General features: G+C 41.6%; 1 protein-coding gene across 1 annotated transcript in view; it reads left to right on the top strand.

The window, feature by feature from the left end:
- The window catches only part of LOC145408495 (zwei Ig domain protein zig-8-like), a 106,984-nt gene extending 83,548 nt beyond the window's left edge, over positions 1–23,436 (top strand). The window contains exons 5-8 of the mRNA XM_080279228.1: positions 11,009–11,177; positions 12,927–12,967; positions 22,824–23,017; positions 23,274–23,436. Of these exons, the coding sequence (XP_080135354.1) occupies positions 11,009–11,177; positions 12,927–12,967; positions 22,824–23,017; positions 23,274–23,436 (567 nt within the window). The remainder of the gene's footprint in view (positions 1–11,008; positions 11,178–12,926; positions 12,968–22,823; positions 23,018–23,273) is intronic.
- Positions 23,437–25,750: the final 2,314 nt, after the last annotated feature.

The following is a 25,750-nucleotide window of genomic DNA, read 5'->3' as shown; positions in this document are numbered from 1 at the left end:
TTAGAGCCAAGAAACTGATTTTTTTTTTTTTCTGTATCTCTCACTAGAGAAGTGGCCCAGGCCCACCGGATGCTTCAAGCTCCGGCGTAGGAGTGCAGGGCTTTTGGAGTATAGGATGATAAGCTCATGTGGAGATGTGTTGGAAAGATGTGTTTTTGGGTATGTTTTTTTTTTTTTTTCTTTTAACTGTCCAACTTCAGGTACAACATTATAGTTTCCTAAGGCCCAGCTATTCTCTTACATATGGTACGAGTACTGCACACCTTAAGCCACCAGTTTGACGTAATACCCACCGTACATATTGAGAACATAGTAGGACTGTCTCAGTCTGGACTGGTGTGATGGTATTAGCTTAAGTGTTTTTGTGTCTTGTCAGTGGGTCTTGTGGAAGATAGATTACAACTGTAAGGAAAATCAAATATTCAACCTGTTCTTTCACACAGTCTCGGAATGAACTCGTGTACTTTCGGAGAGTAAGCCACATCTCAAACCTGTTGACTACCACTCCTTATTGAACCAGTACCTGCCTCAGGACATGACCAAGAGAATCTCCACAGCTTGCGAACATGTGAGAGCATATCAAAAGACATACTCCTTAGTAACTACTATCTCCTCTTAAGTATCTGCCAGGATCAAATCTAGGTAAGAAAAGCTGGTAGACGCAGATAAGGAGAAAAAGTGAGGTATATTATTATTATTTTTTTTTTAACCCAAATGTTTCGTGATACTCCATTAACCCAGACCGGTTCTATAACACAGTGTGATTAAACCCATGTTAATATAGCTGATGGTGTTATTACCTTTTCAAAATCTGGTTATTATTTTCTGTTAGTGGCATTTGCAGGTGGCGATATTTTACCACGGATATTGTCATTAGCAGCCGTCACAACGACCTTCATTACCCGCGTTAGTTTATATCTTTCTATCTGTTTATTGCCAGACTCCTCGATCCCGTAAGGGGTGGCCAAAAACAAATCTCCTCCATGTCGCCCTGTCCAATGCTACATCACTGCCTTGCTCCCAGCTCACACCTCCCTCTTTCATATATCTCTCCACTCCATCCCTCCATCTCATCCTTGGGTTCCTCCTCCCTCTTAACCCCCCCTTCACCTCACTCCCATACACTCTCCTCGCTAGTCTCTCGCTCTCCATCCTCTCCACAAGGCCAGACCATCTCAATGTATTTCTCCTAACGGTTTATATCACATTCACATCCACATCACAAAGCTCTTTCAATTCCTCCCTTGTCAGTCTGTTTCTCCATGTAACTCCACACACTCCTTTCAAATAACTCATTTCCACTGCTCTCACTCTTGACTTGTGTCCTTCCAACAAGGTCGAAGTTGCACTTCCATAAGTTAGACTTGGCATCACAGTACTGTCATGCAGTGACTTTTTTACTTCCATGCTTACTTCCCTGTTCCTTATCACTGTTTTCAAAGAATCAGCAACTTGCTTCCCTGTTGTACCCTTTCAAGCACTTCACCCCTAAACTTCCATCTTTACACATCGCACTACCCAAGTACTTAAATGCACTTACATTTTCCATTTCCTCCTCAACCAGCCTCATTGTACATTTAGTGACTTCATTTCTCTCAAAGTGCATAATTTACTCTTTCCTACATTCACCTTTAGATTCCCTTTCTTACATATACTCGCAAACTCATTCACCAAGCCTTGCAGTTCCCCTTCGTCTTCACTTAACACTACAGTATCATCTGCAAACAACAGTACAGGGAGTTTCCAAACACTGCCCTCTCTCATTAGGGTCGCTCCGACATGCACTGCCCTACCTTGTATCTCTTGTAACGCCATCCATATACAGACTGAACAACCATGGAGATAAATTATGACACATCCCTGCTTCAATCCAACATTCAGACAGAAAATTTCACTCTGTTCACTTTCCATACTCACTGCAGCCTTAGCACCGTCATACATACTCTTCACGGGATTCTACAACTTCCCATTTACTCCATATATCCTTAATACTTTCCACATTCCCTGTCTATCCATCCTGTCATATGCTTTTTCCATATTCCTTCCTAAAACCTCCCTGTTCTTCTCCAAAGAATTCCTCTGTTATTTTCCGTACTCGGTCAATAAGCATCCTACCATATACGGTTCCAAGTACACTAAGAAGACAAATGCCTCTATGATTATCACACACTTCTTTTTCCCCAATTCCTTTGTACAGGGGAAAAATTATACCTGGATTCCAGTCATCTGGGACTCTACCTTCCTCCCAAGCCAATCTGCACATCTTCTACATCCATTCTACTACTATCTCTCCCCCATGCTTCAGCATTTCACCACACACTCCATCAAGTCCTGGAGCTTTCCCCGTTTTGACTTTCCTCATTGCTTCCAATACATCCATTCCAGTGAGTCTTTCCTCTCTTCTCACCTCCCCCCCACTCCCAGCCATTCCCAGCCTTATATTAGCATTACTTGCGTTCTCTGTATTCAACAGTTCCTTAAAGTGTTCTCTCCATCTGCTGACTTTTTCTCCCTTCTCCACTGGCAAGATACCATTTTTATCTCTCACTCGCCGACTTACTTCTTTATCACCCTGTCTAAACCTCTTCATCTCTTTCCAGAATATTTTCTTACATTCCCTCCACTTTACACTGATTCCCTCTAAATTCTTCATCCACTCTTTTCATACTCTCTCACTAATCTTTTCACCTCTCTCTTCCTCCCTATATATAAGTCTTTTTTATGTTTCTCAGCTTTCTCCAGGCTCCTGTTTCTCATCCACTCACTCAATACTTTCATCTTTTACGCCACAGCCTCTCTCACCTCTTCATTCCACCATGCTGTTCCTTGCGCACCCTGTCGTCTTCTCTTCACCCCACACACCACCTCACATGCTGCACAGATTTCTTCTGTGAATATCTTGCATTCACCTTCCACGTCCCCCATCTACTCCAAATCATATTTACCCAATCGCTCCTCCACTTCTCTCTTATATTCTGTCTTTTTTCCATCCTTTTTGTAATATTCTTACCCTCCTTGTATGGGCTACTTCCTCCTGTCCTTCCCTTCTCCTCTTCCTCCATTTCATTTGAACCTTGACTTTCACCACCACCAAGTGGTGGTCAGAAAGTCCACTCCCCCAACCTCTGTATGCTCTTGCATCCATTACGCACCTTCTCATTCTGTCATCCACACACACATAGTCAATCATTGCATTACCGTTCATTCAGTTAACCACCTTCCCTTCTCATCACTCCCCACGTATACCTGGGGATCATTTTGTGTGTAAAGAGGGTATTGGTTATCACCAACCCCCTCTATGTCCAACAGAGCATGTAATTTTAGGGACATTATCTGCATTTACATCAGACGATTTTGTTCAGCTGAGTGTCACAGGAGCCTGAAAATGTAAATATTTGTTTTCCTGCCCCGTTTCATATTTTTCTTACTATTTCTCATTTTCCTCGCTTCCTCAATCCCCAATTCTTTCCTCTTCTTCCACTACCACCACCATTTCTTCCTGTGACACGGTCCCACAGATAAGAGAATTCACTGTTTTTCGTTCCCTACCCGTCTCCCGGCAGCTGAGAGAGAGAGAGAGAGAAAGAGAGAGAGAGATTAAATCTTCGGCTCTTATCTACGCAATTGGGTTTTATATTTAGGCTAATTCTGGACAATACTATTCAGGGGAAAGCCAAGACGCCTTGGGATAACCCTTTCCCAGTGTCCATGTGATCAAGCCTTTTTTTTTTTTTTTAAGCTACTAGAAACGATTTTTTATCCAGCTGAGGGAACATTATTTTTCGTCTGTAATGAGTCTTATGTCTTTGCGGGAGCTAAGCCAGAATACTCTGTGTGTGTGTGTGTGTGTGTGTGTGTGTGTGTGTGTGTCATCGTCTGCATTCCTCTTGTCTGATTTTTCTTTTGGTCTTATACTTCTCGTTTTATTCGATATTTCTAAAATTCTGTTTTTCTCCTCGTTTTGTTTTCATATATTTTCTTCTCTTTTTCTTTTACTCCTCTGAATTTCCATGATTTCTTCCTTGTGTAATCCTCTTCTCTTCCTTTATTTGTTGTTTTCTTCCTTTATTTCTTTGTTTCTTAGTTTTATTCCTTTTCGTTCTCGTATCGTTTTTTTCCTCAAATCTTTTTCTCCTTCCCTTCTCTTCTTCCCCCTCATACTATCTGAGTCCTGGTCCTGCTTCCCTGCCCCTCTCCCGTTCCCCTGCACTGACGGTGGTGTGGTTGACGCTGCTGTGGACTCTTAATAACGCGTTGACTACGGGCCACATGCGTTAACAGGTTTTGGATCACAGCAACTGCAGTATAGTCTCTCTCTCTCTCTCTCTCTCTCTCTCTCTCTCGTTCGATTTTTCCTCCTATTATTTTCAGTCTTAATTTCTTTTAGGTTTCTCATTTTCTTCATTTTATTCGTTTATATTTCTGATTTGCCGGTTTTGTTATCCTTTTCGTCTCATTCTCTGATCTCATTTTCTTCTGTTGCGTTTCATTTTCCTTTCAGTTCTTATGTGCTTATTATGCAACCCACGGGACTGACGGGAGGTGTAGCTCACTCTGATGTACATTATCGTTTGTGACGTGATGGTTACTGAGGCTGTGTATTGACTGGGGATGACCCACGATTTTTTTTTTTTTCCCAGTCCCTCTTTTTTTTTTTTTTTTTTTTTTTTCCCCTGCCCTACGTGATTCACCGGGCGATGCCGTGTCCGTTTTCTAGTGCTTGAAAGTGGTGTACCTCGGCCCTATGAATCAATTGCCTTTAGGACCCGTGAATCATCACTTGAAAGTATATAGAAAAGTTGCAAGTCAGTGCCAGGCGTGTAAATGCCGGATGCCGATTGTTGCAATACATGCACAAAGTCCTTTTTTCGTCTCTGTTGTTCATATTCCCTTTAGTTATATTTTTAATTATTTTTCTCTCTTTACTTTTCTTTCTATCTGCTTCATTTCATTTTTCGTTACCTCCGTCATCGAAGATTGTGGAGGTTATGTATTTACCTATGTTAATCTGTTTGTCCACACGATATCTCCAATAGTCACAAAAAAGTTAAATGAAAGATTGTGGAAGGGTGGGCCATGGGACAAGGAGCAACTGATTAAATTTGGGGGCTGATCCGGACCCTATATATTCCACACAATATTTCCACGGATCCAGATCCGCATCTTTTAATGGCAATAGCACTGGCGGAGATATGCGCTCTCTGTGTCATTCTCTTATAATTTTTTTTCTGTCTGTCTGTCTGTCTGTCTGTCTGTCTGTCTCTGTCTGTCTGTCTGTCTGTCTGTCTGTCTTATCTTCTGTTTCCATCCTTTTAAATCTGTCTATATTTCCGTTTCTCTTATTTTCTCCTGTATTTTATGATTTTCTCTTCTATTCATCCGTTTGTGTTTTTGTGTCTTTTTTGTCGACCTCTCATTCCATTTTCTTCGTGGGCCCCTTTCCCTCGAGTCTGTCATTGCTCTTTTCCCGCTCCAGCCGTCACTATGAGTAGAGGACACAACATTTCTCCAGGAGGAGGTTTTACAAGAAAGCATGTCATAGCAACCAGAAGCGGAGCAGAAAACATTTTAGGGATAACTATGCCGTTATTAACTTTTCTCAATTATATTTCATAGAATCATCTGCGCTGGAATGGACTTGTACATTTTTTGTGTGGCTGTTTCCTTTCCTCTAGCCTTTCTCCCGACCCTCTTAATCAGTTACAACATTAGCCCTTCAGAAATGAGTATGATCCATCTGCCCCTTTCTCTCCCTCTTCTCGATTGTTCTTACCTCTCCTGCACGGAATCTGACGAGGTATTGTTGTTGGTAGAGTTTGTTTGTTAGCAACATTACGGAAAAACGGCTTAATGAAATTACATAAAACTTTCAGGATATGTGGGCACTGATCACCAAAGAATGTGATTAAATTTTGGACGTAATCGAGTGGCCGTGAAAATCAAAATCAAGGTCACGAATTTTCAGAGGGCTTTAGAGGGTGGGGTAAGTACCACAATTTTCAAATGTCCCTTCTAAAATATGGAGATGGTCTATATGCATGAGAAATATTGCACTGGTTGGCTAAAGAATCAAGTCTAACTCCCCTTCACGATCGTCCAAACAAGCGATGACTCGCTTTCTTAAAGTTTCGGACAAGACTCTCAGGGCCTGGCAACGTTCACTTGATGGGGAATTAGGAGACGGAAACAATCTTTGCCTGCCCTGGAAACAGTTTATGGTGTAAAAACACTAATCTTGTGAAAATATTAGTTAAGTTTAGCGTTTATTTATTTATTTTTAGGTCAATAACAATAATTTGATAAAAAGAGACATCTGGCACGTTTTCACTCAACATCACGACTCATACCAGCAGTGTTACCAGTGTAGCAATGTTCCAGATGCATTTAGAGGTTTTAAAGGCAATCTAGCCGGCAAAAATTTCATTATCTGTATATCTGGCGTTCTTTCAAAGTCCTGTTTAGCATTTTCCTTCCTTAATTTCCCTCAGTCTGGCTGATTTTTACCACTTTTTGAGACTAATCTAGAGGATTTGAATTTTCCTTTGGCAACACTGCATGCCAGGCCTTACGTAAGTCAGTTATAATCATGCCATAGATGTGGGTGGATGTGATTCGGCCTTTGTCACGATCCCTCTTCCCCCCCTTTTTATATAATTCTTTTCGTATTTAGTTCTCTTCAGTGTCGCAGTCTTGATTTTGACTATCATCCTCTCCCTCTTTAGTTCTTTCATGAAAGTCCCCTACATATTTTCTTTCATGCTGGATTTTCATCGTGAATAAAAATGACCAATTTTTCCTCAATAACTTCACTGGTTTCACTAACTTGCCTGAATACCAGCAGATTAATTTGCTTCCTGATAGCAACACAGGTGGTTTTAGTTGTTCTTAGGCACATAGAGTAATTTGTCTTGGTCTTGTGCTTCACGGGGCTCCATTTGGTAAATTTTCTGTTCTACCTCTCTCTTTATCGTTTATCTGTCCGTTAACTGTCCTCTACTTGATGTTAAGCAGCCGGGATAAATGTCTTGTTGGAGTATTTGCTAAAGAACAATAATCTGCACTGCCATGCAATAGTACCGTGTTGACGATCCCTCTTGCTTACAGTGCTTCTGGGTTTTCCTGCGTAAATATCATCTTCCATAGAGAATTAAATGTGGATAGTAATATATCATTAGATGCTTATTTTTCCGATTTGATGGCTCTCATGATTTCGACATTACCATATCTGTGGGTTTTATTTTATGGGACATTTTTCATTCAGTATTGTTGATTTAGGATGTAAAGTAAGTCTTGCGCAAGTTTCTCCGCATTTTAAACCTAAAACCGTTGAGCGGTAGGCTGAGCGTTTCCCACTCTTTTGTACAGTAAACCCTCAACTTGAGTATATTGTCGTTTTCTCTCACGAAATGAGAGAAATAAACAGTAAAAACACTTATATATCGCGTTTTGGAGTTGTTGTTTTTCTAAATACTACCCTTGCCGGTGTACAATATAGCAAATATAATATAGCAGCTGCCAAATACCACTTTCTGAGCGGAAGGTATTGGGAATCGGGTCATCACTTCGTTGGGCGTTTGTATTGTACATACCCCTTGAAATGTGGGCCCCCTAAATTTAGCAGTTCACCCTCTCAAAACACCTCCCGATAGTCAGAAAAATTGAAAATCCAACACAGAAAGCCAAATAAGTGGCTTTTTATTTACAGGAGACAGTAGACATAAACAACAAAATAGTTGTTAACAAGACACATACAGTTCATATAGAATAATGCTAGGATTTAAGTCCACAACGTTCAGTTTGAGGAAGCCCAGTCCACAATTTGCGTCAATGTACATAGCCCATTTACTGAGAGTTAGTTCTGCTGACTCAAAATTGTGTCCATGGCTTGACTGAAGTCATTCATTACTCTGCATTACAGGTAATGTTATTAAGATACAGCTCAAGACTGACTGCATACATGTTCATCGGTAGCTTCTTGTGGTCTTTCATCAATCGGAATAGATCACTGGACTTTGGGAGGGAGAGTGGCGTGTCCCAAGCATAGCGAACCTCCAGGTAAAGCCGTCTTACCTTGGTGCCCTCGTCTATGTCAGTGGCTGCAATATATTCATCAACTTCAGCAGCTGATGTAAAAGAGCATCCCATTCCCTTCAGTGTATCAAGGTCTTTTTTTCCTCCGACGATCTACCACTACATTATCAATCTCCTTGTCTCGCAGGCCCTGATTCTTCAGTTCCTCTTGTTTTCTGTTCCATGCCAGCATGATTTCTGGTATCCTTTCTCCTTTCCTTATCATGCTGCCATTGTTCCTGACAGACCCTGGTTGTCCTCATTCAATGAGGTCTGAGGATGTAGCTTTCACCTGTGCTGCAGATGCACTCCCAAGCTGTTTGGCATCCCTTCTTGACAGCTCATAGTTAACAAAGCCCACACTGTGCTCTGCATTCAAGTTGTGGACTGGTGCCTTTTCCAACTTCTCTGGATCCATATTAGTGACAGAACTTTCTGCAGACTCTTCACAGTCTCCAAAGCTGAAAATGTCGTCCTTCTGCCTCTGAAAGCCAGTAGCCAGCTTGGGGACGATCATCTTCAGAAGCCTGATTACCTCATGTTGAAGTGAAGTTGCTACTTCAGGTGTGGCAATGCAGATGTCCTCATCATACTGTACTATGTATGCTGGGACCATTCCTGAGAAACAAACTTGAATGCTGGTTCCTATGCCTGCAACGAGGTGACAGGGTCTGCCTGTACATCCCTCAGTTCCTGGTACAGCTATTGAGATGCTGGGATGATCTTGCTGTATGTTGCTTCAGCAGACGTAGTCAGAAACAGGTATGGTTCAACCAGATGAAGTCCAAGAAGAGCACCTGCACAGTACATCACCGTCAGGAAATCCAAGTCCAGAAAACACTTCATAATGCAGGCCAGCTGATTGGTAACATGCTCATACGTCTGTGGATAGGATGCCACATCATCCAGATGATAAAGACTGATAGCACAGATCAGTGTCAAGCGACTGAAATGCTCATCATTGAGGCTGACAGACTTGTTTGACCGTGGGGCTATGTGGAGGTCAATTTCATGCGACTTTTTCCATGATTTGTGATCCTATTCATAACTGATAAGTCTAGTCATGCAGTCCAGGGCTTGTTCAGTGACACTTGTTGCTGCTGTTGTTGCATTGACAGGGAAGCTTGAGTAGATCTTGTCTCTACCCAGTGTGTTCTCTGTTTCAGCCCACTTCTTGGTAATGACCCTGTTGAACATCAGAGCTGGGTGCACATTACAGGACAAGTGATCATGAATTTGCTCATAGTCTGGACTCTATACCACTAGTTCACTCACTCTGATGTGAGCTGTCTGGTCTGTGATCACAAAGTCCGTTTTCTTAAACAGAGTTTTGGCTGCAGTGCCACTTGCTGCCTCCAGAATTTCAGGGACTGCCATCTTAAGAACAACAAAGTTCTTTCTGGAATCTGAAGCAATGCTTATTGTGGTCAGTGACCTGTATTTTCCGTTAATAGTGATACACTGAACAGAAAATAACCCAGCACCCTGTTTCTTTGATCCATCATCAAAATAGGTCACCAAGGCTTGTTCATCAGAGTTCATGATCTCTTTGACAATCTCATCGAGTGCCAACGCCTCAATGCTCTTGCCTGCTTCCCTGACGCTTGGATTCTGGCAGGGTGTCCAGATCAATGACCCCTGATTCATCGTGTGCCTTCCAGTTTCTCCCAAAAATGCGATTTCCAACTGCGATGACGGCTGCTACAGCCTGTGCTTTAGACATGTGGTAGCAGCTCTTCAGTTTATCATCTGTCTCATAATACTCTGGTTGCTCTTTCCTGATGCTGTCACGGATATCCTGGTATTTTTGCTGCAGTTCATCACTTAGAGAGTAACTGTAGCTGTGGCGAAAAAGCGGTGCTTTTTTGAGTCACTCTTAACCAAAATGGTACCTTCAATAAATGCTGCTCTTCTGTGCTGTGTTACCAGTTACGTTTTACAGATTGCTGACGTTTATTACTCTGTTATACTCCACGTTTGATCATTAAATACTGTAGTATTCTCTATACACTGTTTCGTGCCACTTGTTAGTTATTAACCTTGATTTACGTATAATATGATGAGAATATTTGCTTCACCACCACGCAAATGTTCAGCCAATCACGGTCCACTTTACACAGGCTGTAGGATCTGAGCGATTCATTCATAAAGATACGTGGGCTTACTACAGGGAACTGCCAGATGTCTCCATATACCTCAATATTTTTTCGCACTTTCTACTTGCTAAACTGTACATAGAGGTACTCATAATATGGGCTTTCATTTGGCACCAAGACCCTTGACCTTGAATGTCCTTGAAACGCCAAACTCAAGATCACGGATATGCAGGGGGTCTATAACTCGTAACTCGTGGAAGATAGAGATATTTTCTATTACCTAGTTACAGGAAGTCTCGTATGGGCTTTTATTTGACAGCATGACTTTTGACCTTGAGTGGCCTTGAAACGTCGAACGCCAGATCACGGATTTTCACAGGGTTTAACTTGAAAACATTTGCGCCATTACCTTAGACTTTAAATGTGCATTGACGCTAAATGAGTCAATATTTAATAGCACTAAAGTAACTGCTGTCGGGCTAGGTTTGTTGTGCCTGGCACTTTTTTTTTTTTTAATGAATCTCCCATATTTTGCCATTCCTCTTTCAAGTCTTTTTTTTTTCTCTCTCTCTTTCTTTCTCTCTCTCTCTGCTGTAGTTCCTTTTCTAACCACTTACTCGCCTATCTTATACAGTACATCATCTTCAGCAACAGCCTTAGGGGATGTCTGTGATCCTATTTCTTTCTTTTTTTTTTTTTTTAGCTAATTCATTTATCTCCTGTTGTCCTCATTAACCATATATTTACCTCTTTCCATCATTCTCTTTTCCTGCTATTGTTTTTCTTTCCTAGTGGTTGCTTCAACTGATATATTAACCTCTCCCACTCCTCTCGTCCTCCAGAACATCAGCTACAGCAGCAGCCGCGGTGGAGTGTCCATGATGGTGGAGAAGGGCCCCACCACCATCATTCACCTGCTCATCACCTCAGCCCGCGTTTCAGATACCGGCAACTATACATGTGCCCCGGCAGGCCTCAACTCCACATCTGTTATGGTGCACGTGCTTGATGGTGAGTGTAGGGGTAGAGATGTGGAGGGAGATGGGTGAATGTGCTCCAGCAGGCTTAACCCCACATTTTCTTTTTTACAATGCACGTGCTTAATGGTAAGTGTAAGGAGTTGGGGTGGGGAGGGAGGTGGAGGAATGATCCCCGGCAGACCTTAACTCCGCATTTGTTATTGTACACGTTTATGATTGTAAGTGTAGGAGTAGGGGTCGGGAGGGAGGTGGGGGAATAGAGCCATAACATGAAAAATGATGGGTTGGAAACATTGTAACTTTATATAATAATTTAAAAAAATCGTTTCTCGAAGTTCATTGTTCAAATATACATACACTCGAATACCTTGTTTAGGGTGCATTTTTCTGCACTGGCGAGGAAGTCCAGTCCAAAAATTATAGCTTTTTTGCAACTTTTTTTTGTAAGTTTACTTCTTTTATTCCAAGAATTCCTGTCTAATATACCAAAACATTTAAATTTCCTTTTATTTATATGTTTTTGTGCAGCCGAATTGTTCCAAAGTAACTGTTATGATTAATTTTATGTTCTGTGTCCAAGAACGTCAAATTACCACCTTTCTGTGTGAATATGTTTTTCTACCGCGTGTATAACATCACACCAAGATTTCTTTAAATGCCATAAAATTTAAAATACCTTTATGTAGCATCGGAGTGATTCTTATTGTCATTTGTCAGTAAACTGTATTGCATAGCATTAATAATCTTAGTATGGTACATTCTGGTTTAGTGAACTGTAAGGTTTTAACAAAATGCAGAATCATTCAGTGATGCAAAAATTATTAAGAAAACTAATCCAAGCAGTTTACTGATATTCAAGATTTCTGGTTAATCCTATGTTGTGCCTCTGAAATACAGTATATACCGGTATTATGTAAAAATAGACCAGAAGGCCTTGGATGCATAAGCAGACAGAAGTTTCTGGAGACATAAATAGAACAGAATTTTCTAGATGGATAAATAAAACAGAAGTTTTTGAATGCATAATCAAATATAGAGGAGAAGTTTTTGAATGTATTTGTTTCTACGTGACCCAGTTATACAAGTCAAAAACTTTATTTTTTCTTAACTTATATGCAGAGATTTCCCTGTGGCTAGCAAAACCGTCTAGTGTTACCCGAGTGACCTTCGTGAATCGCCTCGCGAGAATTAACCCTTCAGTCAGTTGACATATTCTGGTGGTTTATTCTTGACACCTCCTGACCATTTTATCCACCTTAAGAAAAATCTTTAGTAATCGTGGGTTAATTATGGCTATATTTATATTCTTCAAATGGGAAACCAGACCCAATCTGAATGAAACTGTCTGCAGATAGGCTAGTGGTGTGCAAATATACACGTCACCGGATTAAAGGGGTGAAAGTCCATTAATATTTGTACCTAATGTCTGAGAATAGTGCTTCTCTGTGTGTAAACACTAATTTTATTATGCTAAGAAGCAAGGCTGATTTTCCTAACTTTTAAGGTAGAAAATATCGAGGCACGAGCCTACGATTACATGAATACTCACACCTTTATACATATATTTTTTACTTTATCAAAATATTGCTGTTGAGAATCTTCTTTATACCTTTTAGCTGTGCAGTTTCGTAGTTTTTAAGCTGATTGCCTAAAAATACTTGATCAGCACCTCTTTCCAAGCCAAAATATTCCAACCTCAAACCTTAACCTTGCCTTTATGCTATTATTCGTTGTATCCTAAGAATACTTCAATAGCACCGTCCTTCCCCCCCACCTCAAGGAGAACTGCCAGCCGCAATGCAGACCAACCGAGGCTCGCTGGTATGTACTGGTGGTGGTGGTGGTGTGTGTCTCCTGTATGCTGATATGGTCCTAGCAATACTCTGGCTACGGGGCAAGCTTCACAGCACCTAAGTAAGTGATGGAGTGGTGTGGTGTGGTGTGCTTTGTTGGTATCGTTGTTACTGTTTTGTAGTTGGTTTATTTGTGTGATGTGGTGGAAAGGTTACAAGAGGATGAAAAAAAAAAAAAAAGTCAGAATATAAGAGGGAAGTGGAGGAGCTACTGGGTAAATATGTATTGGAGCAGAAGAGGACATGGAAGCTGTGTGCAAGATATTCACAGAAGAAATCTGTGCAGCATGTGAGGTGGTGTGTGGGGTGAAGAGGAGGCGAAAGCGGGTGCAGGGAACACCATGGTGGAATGAAGAGAGGCTGTGGCACAAAAGAAGAAAGCATATAGTGAGAGGATGAGAAACAGGGGCGTGGAAAATGGTGAGAGACGAAAGAAAGAGTTATATGTAGACAGGACGAGAGAGGTAAAAAGGTTAGTAAGAGAGAGTAAGAAGAAAGTGGATGAGGGATTTCGAAGGAATTTGTAAAAGGGAGGGAATGTAAGAAAATGTTCTGGCGAGAGGTAAAGACAGTTAGACAGGGTGCCAAAGACGTTAGCTGGGGAGTGAAAGATAAAAATCGTAGATTACTAGTGGAGAAGGGAGAAAAAGTGAGCAGATGGAGAGAACACTTCAATGAATTGCTGAACATAGAGAATGAAAGCAATGCTAGTGTAAGTGGCTGGGGAGAGGCTGGGTGACGGAGGGATGTGAGAAGACCGGAAGAAATCAGTAGGACGGAAGTTGTGGAAGGAACGAAGAAAGTTAAAGTGGGGAAAGCCCCAGGAATTGATGGAGTGTGTTGTGAATTCCTGAAACATGGGGGAGAGATAGTAGTAGAATTGATGTGGAAAATGTGCAGATTGGCCGGGGAGGAAAGTAGAGTTCGGGAGGATTGGAGGTCAGATATAATTATTTCCCTGTACAAATGAAAAAGGGAAAAATAAGTATCTGGTAATCATAGGGGCATTTGTCTTTTTAGTGTAATAGGAAGAGTATACAGTAGGATACTTACTGACAGAGTTAGGGAAATAACAAAGAAATTAGTTGGAGAAGAACAGGGAGGTTTTAGGTCTTTAGTGCAAAAGTTTCTATAGAGGGGAAAGAAGTTGTATGTGGTCTTCGTGGATTTAGAGAAAGCATGTGAGAGAGTGGATAGACAAGGAATGTGGAAAATATTAAGAATATATGGAGTAAATGGGAAGTTGTTGAATGCCGTGAAGAGTATGTATGAGGGTGCTAAGGCTGCAGTGTGTGTGGATAGTGAGCTAAGTGAACTTTTCTATCTGGATGTTAGGCTGAAACTGGGATGTGTCGTGTCTCTATTGGTGTTCAATCTGAATATGGATGGGATTATAAAAGAGATAGAAGGTAATGCAGTGGATGCTGGAGCAGCCCTATTGAGAGAGGGCGGCGTTTTTTGTTAAGTGAAGACGAAGGGGAACTGCTATGCTTGATGAATGAGTTTGGGAGAGTGTGTGAGAAACGGAATATATAGGTGAATGTAGGGAAGAATTCAGTCTTTGACTGAAATGAAGTCACTGAATGTACAGTGAGGTTGGATGATGAGGAAATGGAAAATGTGAGTGCCTGGGTAGTGTGATGAGTGAGAATGGAAGTTTGGAGGATGAAGTGCTTGAAAGCGTACAACAAAGAAGAAAGCTTGCTGGTCCTTTGAAAGCATTGATAAGGAACAGGGACGTGAGCATAAGTAAAAACGTCACCGCAGGATAGTATTGTGATACTAGCTCTAACGTATGGATGTGAAGCTTGGACCTTGATGGAAGGACACAAGTCAAGAGTGAGAGCAGTAGAAATGAGTTATTTGAGAGAAGCATGTGGAGTCACATGGAGAGACAGAATGATAAATGAGGAAGTGAAGGCGCGTCGTGGTGTGGATATGGATGTCATAGAAATCGTTAGGGGAAATACATTGAGGTGGTCTGGCCATGTGGAGAGGATGGAGAGCTCGAGACTAACGGGGAGTGTGTATGTGAGTGAGGTGGAGTGGGGGATAGGAAGGGGCAGACCAAGGATGAGATGGAGGAATGGAGTGAAGAGATATATGAGAGAGGATGGTGTAAGCTGGGGGGAGGGCAGTGAAATGACGGGGGACAGGGCGACATGGAGGCTATTTGTTGTGGTCACCCCTTACGGGATTAAGGCGTCTGGCAATAGATAGACAGATAGCTTAAAGTCAATATTAACCGTAGTTTCTGACCCCAGCAAAGTTACGACCTAATATTCAAAATACATAATCATAAATGGAAAGCGAATTATTTATTGGGGTTATATGCCGAATGAGTCGCTGAGGTTATGATGTCACGGAGTCATCTTAGCCCACAGGAATACAGCTACAGTGCCTATTGCCATTCCATTTTACCCCTTCAGCTCGGGAAAGCCATTTTGTTGTGTATAATTGTTGTTTGGTGTACTCTTACTGTCTCCGGACGATTTTATTCAGCTTAGGGGAAACTTTCGATTTGGAGAGGATAAACAGCTTTCACCATACTGAGTGTTCATCTAGGCTAAATAAAATCGTCTGGGTGCAGCAAGATTAAACCACAAAGAGGGGACAGTGTAGCAAAAGGATTAACAGTACTGTATTTATACAACGAAACTGAAACAATATGTACACACTGATATGGTTAATTACATGTACCATGTGAGGTTGCCAAGCAAATTTATATACATGTCAAAGGAAGAAGTAGCTAAAGTGGTTACAGAACAGAGGTTCAGTTGAAATAAGAACTGTATATGTTGAGAGCAAGAAGCACATGATGAGAGAAGTGAAGAGGAAAAAGAAGGACGTAAATGAGGATCTAAGAAGAAAAATGAATGCAAACTACTCTGAAAATAGAAAGTTATTCTGGAATGAGGTGCGGAAATGTGAAGTGAAAGCGAAATAAATGTGATGGTGTGAAGGATGTAGGTGGTAGATTATTAACCCATGGAGATGAAGTAAGGACCAGATGGAAAGATTATTTTGAAAGCATAATGAATGGGAATAGAGAGAGCAGAGCGGCTGTAAACATGATTGGTTTTGGGGTGTGCAGAGAAGGAATGCAGTACCAGGATACGTGACACTCGCACAGGTGAAGAGTGCTGTGAAGCGGATGAAAAATGGGAAAGCAGCTGGGGTTGATAAGGTGCATGCAGAGATGCTTAAGTGTGGTGGAGAGAGTGGAATGAAGTGCTTGTTGGAGATATGTAAGAAGGCAGGGATGAGTGAAACTGTGCCTGCAGAGTGGAAGAAGGCTGTGATTGTACCCCTGTACAAAAATAAAGGTGAGCGAAGTGAGTGCAAGAATTATCATGGCTTAAGTTTATTGAGTGTGGTAGGGAAGGTATATGGAAGAATTATTATAGAGAAAGTAAGATATCAGAAGTCCTAGTGAGTGATGAACAGGGTGGCTTTAGGAGTGGCAGAGGATGTGTTGACCAAATATTTGCAGTTAGACAGATAGCAGAGAGGGCTTGTGAGAAGGACCATAAGGTGTTTATGGCATTCATGGATCTGGAAAAAGCATATGACAAAGTGGACGGAGAAGCATTATGGATTGTTTTGCGCATGTACGGTGTAGAGGGTAAGCTGCTAGGTGCCGTCAAGAGTTTTTATGATGGTAGTGAAGCATGTGTAAGGGTTAAAGGGCATCGAAGTGAATGGTTCACGATCGGTGTGGGCGTGCGACAAGGTTGTGTGATGTCCCCATGGTTGTTCAGTATATGTATGGATGGGGTGATGAGCGGAGTAAAAACACGAGTAATGGAGAGAGTGATGGTGTTGGTAATGAATAGTGATGGATGGAATATATCAAATTTGTTATATGCTGATGATGCAGTACTGCTTGCAAGTACTGGACAGAAACTTGGTAAGCTAGTGCAGAGTTTTGCTGATGTCTGTAAGCATCGTGCCTTGAGAGTAAATGTAGAAAAGAGCAAAGTGACGGTTATTGAGCGAGGTGACTCCTAGTGCGATGTAACATTGAATGGAGAGAGACTGGAATTGGTGAGAGAGTTCAAATTCCTGGGTACAGTGATAGAAAAGAGAGGAAATGTGCAAAAGAAGTTGAAGGTAGAGTGACACAAGGAAAAAAAGTTGCTGGTGCAATGAAGGCCTTCATAAGAAACAGAAGCTTGGGTGCTGCAGCTGCACGAAGCTTACTTGAAGGAGTGTTACTGTATTGCCAACTTTAACACATGGATGTGAGACTATAGTGTGCATGAAAATGAAAAGTCAAGAGTAAGAGCAGTGGAGATGGGACTGCTGAAGAATGTATGTGGAGTACAGAGGGTGGATAAGATATAATATAATGTGATTCGTGAAAGATGCGGAGTGAGGAAGTAGGTGGACACCTGAATCGAAGAAAGTGTACTGAGATATGGTCATGTGGAGAGAATGGATAACAACAGAGTGGTGAAAAATATATATCTGACCGAATTCGGAAGAGGGAGGAGGCGAGGTAGGCCAAGGAGAAGGTGGAGAGATATGGTGGATGAATGTGTGAGGAAGAGAGGTTTGGAAGACAGTGAGGCTAGGGAACTGACAGGAGATCGAGTTGGCTGGATGAATGTTGTCAGGAGAAGTGCATGGTCAGGGATTTTGGCACCCCTTTTTAACATGGCAACGTCTGGATTGACTCTATCGGATACGATTATGTGGAGCTACAGAACGTGGTGAATGTTTCTGGCGTATCAGTTACAGCTAGGATTCCGGGAGCTTGAATGATGAGTGAATGGAAGCGTGGCCCATTGGATTGGGCAAGTTTGGACTGTCTGGACATTGCTACTCCACACACTGCCCTAGGGTGGGAGAGGAGGTCCAGATGATGATGATGATGATGAAGATGTCAAAATACGTTTATGAAGTAGCTTACATGTACGTCCAGATGCCCATACTCAACACAGGATGCCTTGCGAAAAGCGAGCCAAACATCAGGAAGTTATTCTTGGCCTAATTATGAGGAGTAAATTCTGTATCAACATCAGTCCAGTTCTCAATCGCTACAGAGTTATTGATGACTACGAGTATACGGGTGGATTTTAGCCCATGAGGTCATCCATGATTGTACCTTCGTAACAGATAAAGATTGGATTTCTCTTGATAGAGCTTTAGTTACTCAGTATTATCCCCAGCATAAACTCCTTATGTCTAGCACGGTTTTCATAAGACACCATATTTCATATCTAGTAGTATTCATTTCTACTTTGCTTACATATGTAGAATTATTCCTCTTGCTCCCACATTCACACGTAGTCTCCTGTTTCACCTTTCACTACATTTTTCAGTTTTCCGTTTTATGAAATGTCCTTTTGTTTTAACCAACTTCGTTTTTTTATGAGTTCACAGTTAGAGCTTCCTTCTGCACCGAGCTAGAGCAGAGTTTACTTGTACGCCCACCAGACGTCTTGTGAAACGCACTCAACTCTTTACTCTCACCCCTCCACCTCCCTTTTCCCCTTCTCCACCCTCCTCCACCCCACGCCCCCTTCCCCCACCACCCCCTCCTCCCTCCCTTCCACCCACCTCTGAGGTAGATCAAACGTTTGCCTTGTTCTTTACGTGTAGATTATTATTTACTCAAAGAGTAGGCCAGCATGCTCTCATAATACCTCTACTTTCAACTGTCTGCACCACATTACACGCGCATAACATATCGCACCTTCTATTCACTCTCTTTAGCAATGGCTGCTGCAATGTTACTATCAAAAGAGGTTGTACCTCGGATTGCCACCACCGGCAGGGTAGGGCTGGTGGCACAGGGTCCTCCCTGTCGCCATCAAGCGACTGTGCCTGCAGCGACTCTTCCAATTTCCAATGGTGCTCGTCAGCGGAGAAGTGAAAGTGCGGCTTTATTCTTCACCAACATACGCGGCCTTACACAAATTTAAACTCAGTTCATTTTCTCCTTCAATCCATACCCCCTTTGGCCCTTTTCCTCACAGAACCACAAATCTCACCCTCTACTGATTTATCCCCATTTTGTTTTCCCAGTTACCATCTCCTCACAAACTTCCATAACAAGGGTGGCACCTGTTGTTATATCAAATCCCAATATGCAGTTGACAATTATAAACTTCACTTCATCCTGTTTTGATTACTCAATGTATAAACTAAATTGTCAAAATATTACCAAATATATCTGTGTAGTCTATCGCTCCCCCAGTGCTACTTCAGAACCCAGTGTATTTGATTCCATATCCACACAGTTGAGTAACCTTAACCCTGCCCTTAGCACTGAAATTACCATTTTGGGTGATTTTAACATACATAATGTTGAGTGGTTATTGCATTCTGCCAGGACAGATGACTGGTCTAGAGTGCGAGCTGTTTGCAGAATCGTTTAATCTCACGCAGCTGGTAAAGCAACCAACCAGAATACCTGATAATTCCGACCATAATGCCCATCTCTTGGATTTATTCTTGACAAATAATCCAGATCAATACAGGATAGAGGTACTGTCACCACTTGGATCCTCTGACCACAATCTCATCAAAGCCTCATTATTAACCCCCCCATACCTCCTTGTTCTGAACCTGTCGGGTGACCCGTTGGCAATTTGATAGGGCAAACTGGGATGGATTTAGAAATTATCTTGCTGACATTCCATGGCAGTCTTTCTTCTCTAGTGATCCCAGTTCTACCGAGTCCCACATTTGCGACTTAATACTAGCTGGTATGGATTTATTCATACCAAGTCAAGAGTTCACTAGAAGATCGAACTCACCAAAATGATTTGATGGCAATTGTGCCAGAGCAACAGCCCAAAAGTCATTAGCATATAACTCATACTTAAATCAAAAACATCTGAATCACTCTCTCAATTTAAAATTGCTAAAAATCATGCAAAAGATATAATAAATCTAGCTAAATCAAACTTTCTTCACAAGCAAGCATCGAAACTACTTAACAACCCTAGTGACAATAGATTTTTCTGGTCAACTCTTAATTCTTTGAATAATAACTTTAACAAATCATCATCCATTCCCCCACTGAAATCTTCAGATGGCAACATTACAAATGACACACGTGCAAAAGCAGATATTTTTGTCAGTACATTTGCCAGAAATTCTGCCATGGACGATGCCAGCCAGAACGTCCCAGTACTACAACTTGACTCTCCCGAAATTGCTCCACTTAAAATACAGACATGATACGTAAAATCCATCCTAGACAATTTACCCACCAACAAAGCTCCAGGCCCAGATGGAATTCCGCCAATTGTTTTGAAAAAGTGTTCCCCTGAACTTGCCTCTGTTCTAGCTAACTTATTCAGACTATGCATACGTACTTCTTCATTCCCAGATTCAAGGAAAGAAGCCAATATCCACCCAATTCCGAAGAAAGGAAGTTCCTTTGACCCCTCTGATTACTGACCAATAGCAATCACATCTTCTTTTTGTAAGGTATTTGAAACTTTAATTAATAAGCACATTGTTAAACATCTTGAATCCAACAACTTAATTAGTGATAGACAATATGGTTTCTGCCACGAAAGATCCATCATTGACATACTCAATCTCCTAATTCATACCATCCATCAATCAATCGACCTACATGGAGAAACTCATGCAGTAGCCTTGATATATCTAAAGCTTTCGATAGAGTATGGCACCGTTCCCTGCTGTCCAAACTCCCATGCTATGGACTAACGTCTTTTGTTCCTTTGATCTCCTCATATCTCAGTGACAGGAAAATTAGCGTAAAAGTAGATGATGTATATTCCAATTTCCACTCAAGTAACGCCGGCGTGCCGCAGGGATCTATTCTGGCCCCAACCCTCTTCCTGGTTCATATTAATGATCTCTTATCTGTCACCCACAATCCCATCCACTCATATGCAGATGACTCAACACTACATAGTTCATTCACACTCAGACACCCATTTACAAAGTCTAATATCTCTACCTCTCAACTCAGTACAGCCATCTCCATAAATCAAGACCTATCTACGATCAGTGAATGGGGACAAAACAACGTTGTCTCATTTAATACTAGTAAAACTAAATATATACAATTTACTAATAGACAGATATTGCCAGATTCGTATATTACCTTCAGTACTACTAATATTCCCATCTCCAAAAGTATTGAAATTCTCGGCGTCTCACTTAACAATGCCCTCAACTGGACCTTTCATGTTAGGTCACTTGCATAAGCTGCCTCAAAGAAACTTGGATTATTGTACAGAGTCCATAACTTCTTCACTGACGAGCAGTTAGCTATAATTTATAAGAGTCATGTGCACTCCCAATTTGAATATTGCTCACCCTTGTGGAATGGTTGTGGAGAGGTTGCATTAAAACAACTAGACAAAATTCAGAACAAGGCTGGTAGAATTATTAACAACCCTGTCATTACAAATAAACTACCTCCCCTACAAGTAAGAAGGAATGTTGCCTCCCTTGCATTATTTTACAGATATTTTTTTGGCAAATGCTCGATGAAGTTGCATCCATGGTGCCACCTCTCCATGCCTTCCCTTGTACTACATGGGCATCTGGTAGTGCTCATGACTAGATTGTTACTCAGACATATTGCAGAACTTCTGCCTATCAGAATTCATTCATTCCCCATACTGCATCTCTTTGGAACTCGCATCCCCAGAGTTGTTTCCCTCCAAACTTCAACCTACAGCTGTTCAAGTCTAACCGTTACAGATATTTTATGAACAGAGGACACCAGTAATCTTGTGTATTGAGTATTTTTCTTTAATCATATGTTTCTCCTTCCTCTGTTCTGTTATTTAAAAAAAAAAAAACTTTTCTGAAGGATCAGCCTGCGTCCCATTGTGTATTTTAACTCCTTACCTTCCTCTGCTACTGGGCAAGTGATCATGTTTGATCACTTAAATGGGTGCACAAAATGGCGCCCCCAAACCGCCGGTGTGTACCTACCACCCCGTCGTCGGGCCTTAGCCAATCAGCAATGTTCAGATTGTGAGTCTGGCCATGACGTCAGAGCTGATGCTTGCTTATCATTGGTTGGAAGCGCCTCAAAGTTTAGTTACAGCCCAGACATGAAGGAAGCAACGTCTCAGCAAATTTTGTCCCGATGCCCACAACCCTAGCTCCTAACGTAATGTCGGTTAAGTTCATAATACCCTGATATTTTGCAGCTGAATAGATGTTGTATAACCTGATACAGGTGGCATTAACGTGGATCATATGGAACTTGATGAAATTTGTCCGTGAAAAAGTGTGTGAACATATATGATCACATGCCCGTTTACCGTAACACATTGGATTTTCCTAAATTACTACATATGATCACTTTGCCCAGTAAGGGGTATTATTTTGTGTTGATGATAAAGTTACATAAAAACATATATACCGGTAAGATTGATGATAGTGACCCAAACCAGCATGCCATATGGCCACAGCTTGGGTAGAGATGCTAGAATGTTCCACAGCCCAAAATGACCCATTTCTATTATTTTCTCATAAGTGCACAGTGAAATAAATGTGATTTTGGTAAGTTTTTTAGTGATTTCAAATATATTTTTGTTATTGTGAGGCATATACTATAGTTTTTCCGATATATGAGTACTATGGCATAAAGAAATACCACTTTTCATGGGGAACCTATGCCCATTTTTTTTTTTTTTTCAATTTTCATGATAACCCTATGTCCATTTTTTTTTTTTTCAGTTTTCATGGGGAACTTATGCCCAAATTTTTTTTAGAAATTCACTTCCCAAAGTTTGCTTGAATTCATTGTTCGTGGGGAACCCATGCTATTATCTGAGTTCATGAATAAGTTTCTGAAGTCATTCTTTTTCCAGCTTTCCTGTGATATGTTCTACCAGAGGAACCACTCCCAGAAGACACTGACTGTGGTGCCGGCAGATGCCAACATCAGCGATGATGAGAACCTTGAAGAGGATGGCATCAGAGACCCTGACTATGTGACTGAGCCCCACAACTCAGATACCCAAGGTCCCAGCAGTGAGCCTCCCACAAAGAAGAGGTGTACCAGGCCAGTGTTCAAGGAGCTGGATGATGATGATGATGATGATGATGAGGGGGAGGATGTGGCTGAGGAGGAGGGGAAGGAGGAACTGCAACCACCAAGTAAGGGCAAGGGCAAAGGCAAAGGCAAGACAAAAAGCAAGAACACACTGCAGAGAAGGCTCACTACCTGGAAGAAGGTGGACATAAACAATCCCCCCCCTGCCTCCCTATCAGCACCAGCCACCTTTGTATATCCAGAGTCCTCATCAACACTTCAGCAGGTTCTTCAGCCCCCAGCTTATCAACCATATAACCTACCAGACTAACCTGTATGCCACTCAAAAGGATATTGCTACCTCCTTCACCACCGATGACGAGATCCTCAACTTCATAGCCATACTGCTCTACATGGGGATTGTGGAGTGTCCCTCCCTTGACGACTAATGGGCCATGGACACCAGAGTGCCTCAAATGGCTGACCTTATGTCCTCTAAATGCTTTTGACTTCTCTGGCGAACCCTGTACTTCAAAGACAACTCACAAATTGCCGGCATTATAGACCACTTCTACAAAGTACGACCCCTCTTCAGCCACCTCAGTGACGCCTTCTGGAGAGAACCTCAGACTCCAAAACAGTTCATCGACGAGGTGATGGTGGGATACAAGGGGAAGACTGCAGGGAATCTGAGGCAGTACATTAAGACTAAGCCGCATAAGTTTGGTTTCAAGCTGTTCTGCAGAGTGTCAGAGGATGGGTTCACCCATGATTTGATACTCTACCAGAGAGGGACAATACTCTAGGCCCACGGCATCCCCCTCACCCCAGAGCAGGAAACACTCAGAGCCACAAGCCAGATAGTCTCCATCCTTGCCAGCACCATGTGCTACTTTACCAACACTGGAATCTATGCAGATAACTTTTTCACGAGCCTTGATATTGTGCGGTACCTCCAAACCAAAGACTTCAGGTACACAGGCACGGCCAGGGAGCACAGGATTGGAAAAGCTCCATGGAAGTCAGTCAAGGAGCATGAGAAATAAACTGTACCGCAGGGTTCTACGACTACCTGACCACCGATGATGGCATCCTGGCTCTTCGGTGGAGAGACAATAAGGTGATTACTGTCCTGTCCACTGACCTAGGGGCATATCCTGTCTCCAAGTGCGTGCGGTACTCAAGGGTCACAAAGAAAAGGAAGAGGTCGATTGCCCCAATGTCATCAAGTACTACAACGCCAACATGGGGGGCATCAACAAAAGTGATAGTCTGGTACACCTCTACCATACGAGTAGCCCGATGAAATCAAAGAGGTGGTACATGAGGCTCTTTGCCTACTGCCTCTCCGTTACCAACCACTGGCTATGCTACAGGCGTGATTGTAAGGCTTTAGGTGAGACAATTGGCCTTTGTCTGAAGGAATTCCAGGTGAAGTTATTCCACTTTGCCAGGAACCGGAAACCAGTGATTCCTCGGTGGCCAAGGAGCTTGACTACATCTCCCAGAACCAGCACCAGCCCCGCCACTTGTGAGCTCCCCAGGCCTGTCCAAGGTCACTGCAGCAAAGCCCCAGATGCCTCATTGTGGTTCGACAGTACACTCATGCATGTCCCCCTCTACATGACCTGGCAGACGTGTAAGCACTGCAGCAGGGCAGGAAGGGGCACATAATCAGGTCCAACTTTGTCTGCCAGGTCTGCAAAGTCCATTTGTGCCTGAATACTGAGAGGAACTGCTTCCAGGAGTACCATATGCCTGTAGCATAGTTGGGGAACCAGACAATAACCAGAAATGTGAGGTTATCTTGGGGAATCTTGGTTCTGAAAAGTACCTGAGGTAAAATGTTCGTAAAAAATCTATTTTCAAACTTAACTTATAAGGTTTATTTTGTAATAATACAATGATAAAGTTGTTATTCTGTGTATTTTTTACCTTTATATTTACATATCAAATACTGCATAATTTGGATATTTTTTAACCTAGACCGGCAAGTGACCATGTATGATCACTTCCTCAATTGTGATTTGCAACTTTAGAATAAAAAATTTTGAAAATTTTTCAAAAGTAAAATTACCATAGAATTGGGTCTACTTTTATAGTCTAGGGGAAAAAATTGAATTTCTCAATATTTCTGTGAGTGCCCGTAAGTGATGCTAAATACTTCTTACCCGCCTTCACTCACCTCACAGACACACACACACACACACACACACACACACACACACACACACACACACACACACACACATATCTATCTATCTATCTATATATATATATATATATATATATATATATATATATATATATATATATATATATATATATTCATATATATATATATATATATATATATATATATATATATATATATATATATATATATATAAATATATATATATATATATATATTCACTAACACGCTCACATCTGGCAAAAACACTTTAGTAGGCTCAAAGACTCAAAGAATAAAACCAGCTTCAGTACATTAAGCATCAAACACCTCAGAACGTTCAGTACAAGACACCATACCGAACACAATCCCAAATGCAGAGAGATTAAATTTCCAAGTATAAATTCCACTCGACATAAATTGATTATAAACACCATCGCCAAGCACGCAGGAACACTCCCACACAAACCCAAAGTGACTGTAAGAAGATAATTTGTATCTGTTGTTATTCCACCTTAGTCTCCATGTTATCAGAATTGTACAGAGAGAAGTAGCATAGTTTGCTCTCACTTGAGTTCTTAAACCACCTA

The sequence above is a fragment of the Coenobita brevimanus genome, chromosome 77, assembly GCF_032717465.1.
Source record: "Coenobita brevimanus isolate Jiangsu-jjx chromosome 77, ASM3271746v2, whole genome shotgun sequence".
NCBI lineage: Eukaryota > Metazoa > Arthropoda > Malacostraca > Decapoda > Coenobitidae > Coenobita > Coenobita brevimanus.
The sequence above is the reverse complement of the archived record's forward strand: the minus strand, read 5'-3'. Positions and strand labels throughout refer to the sequence as shown.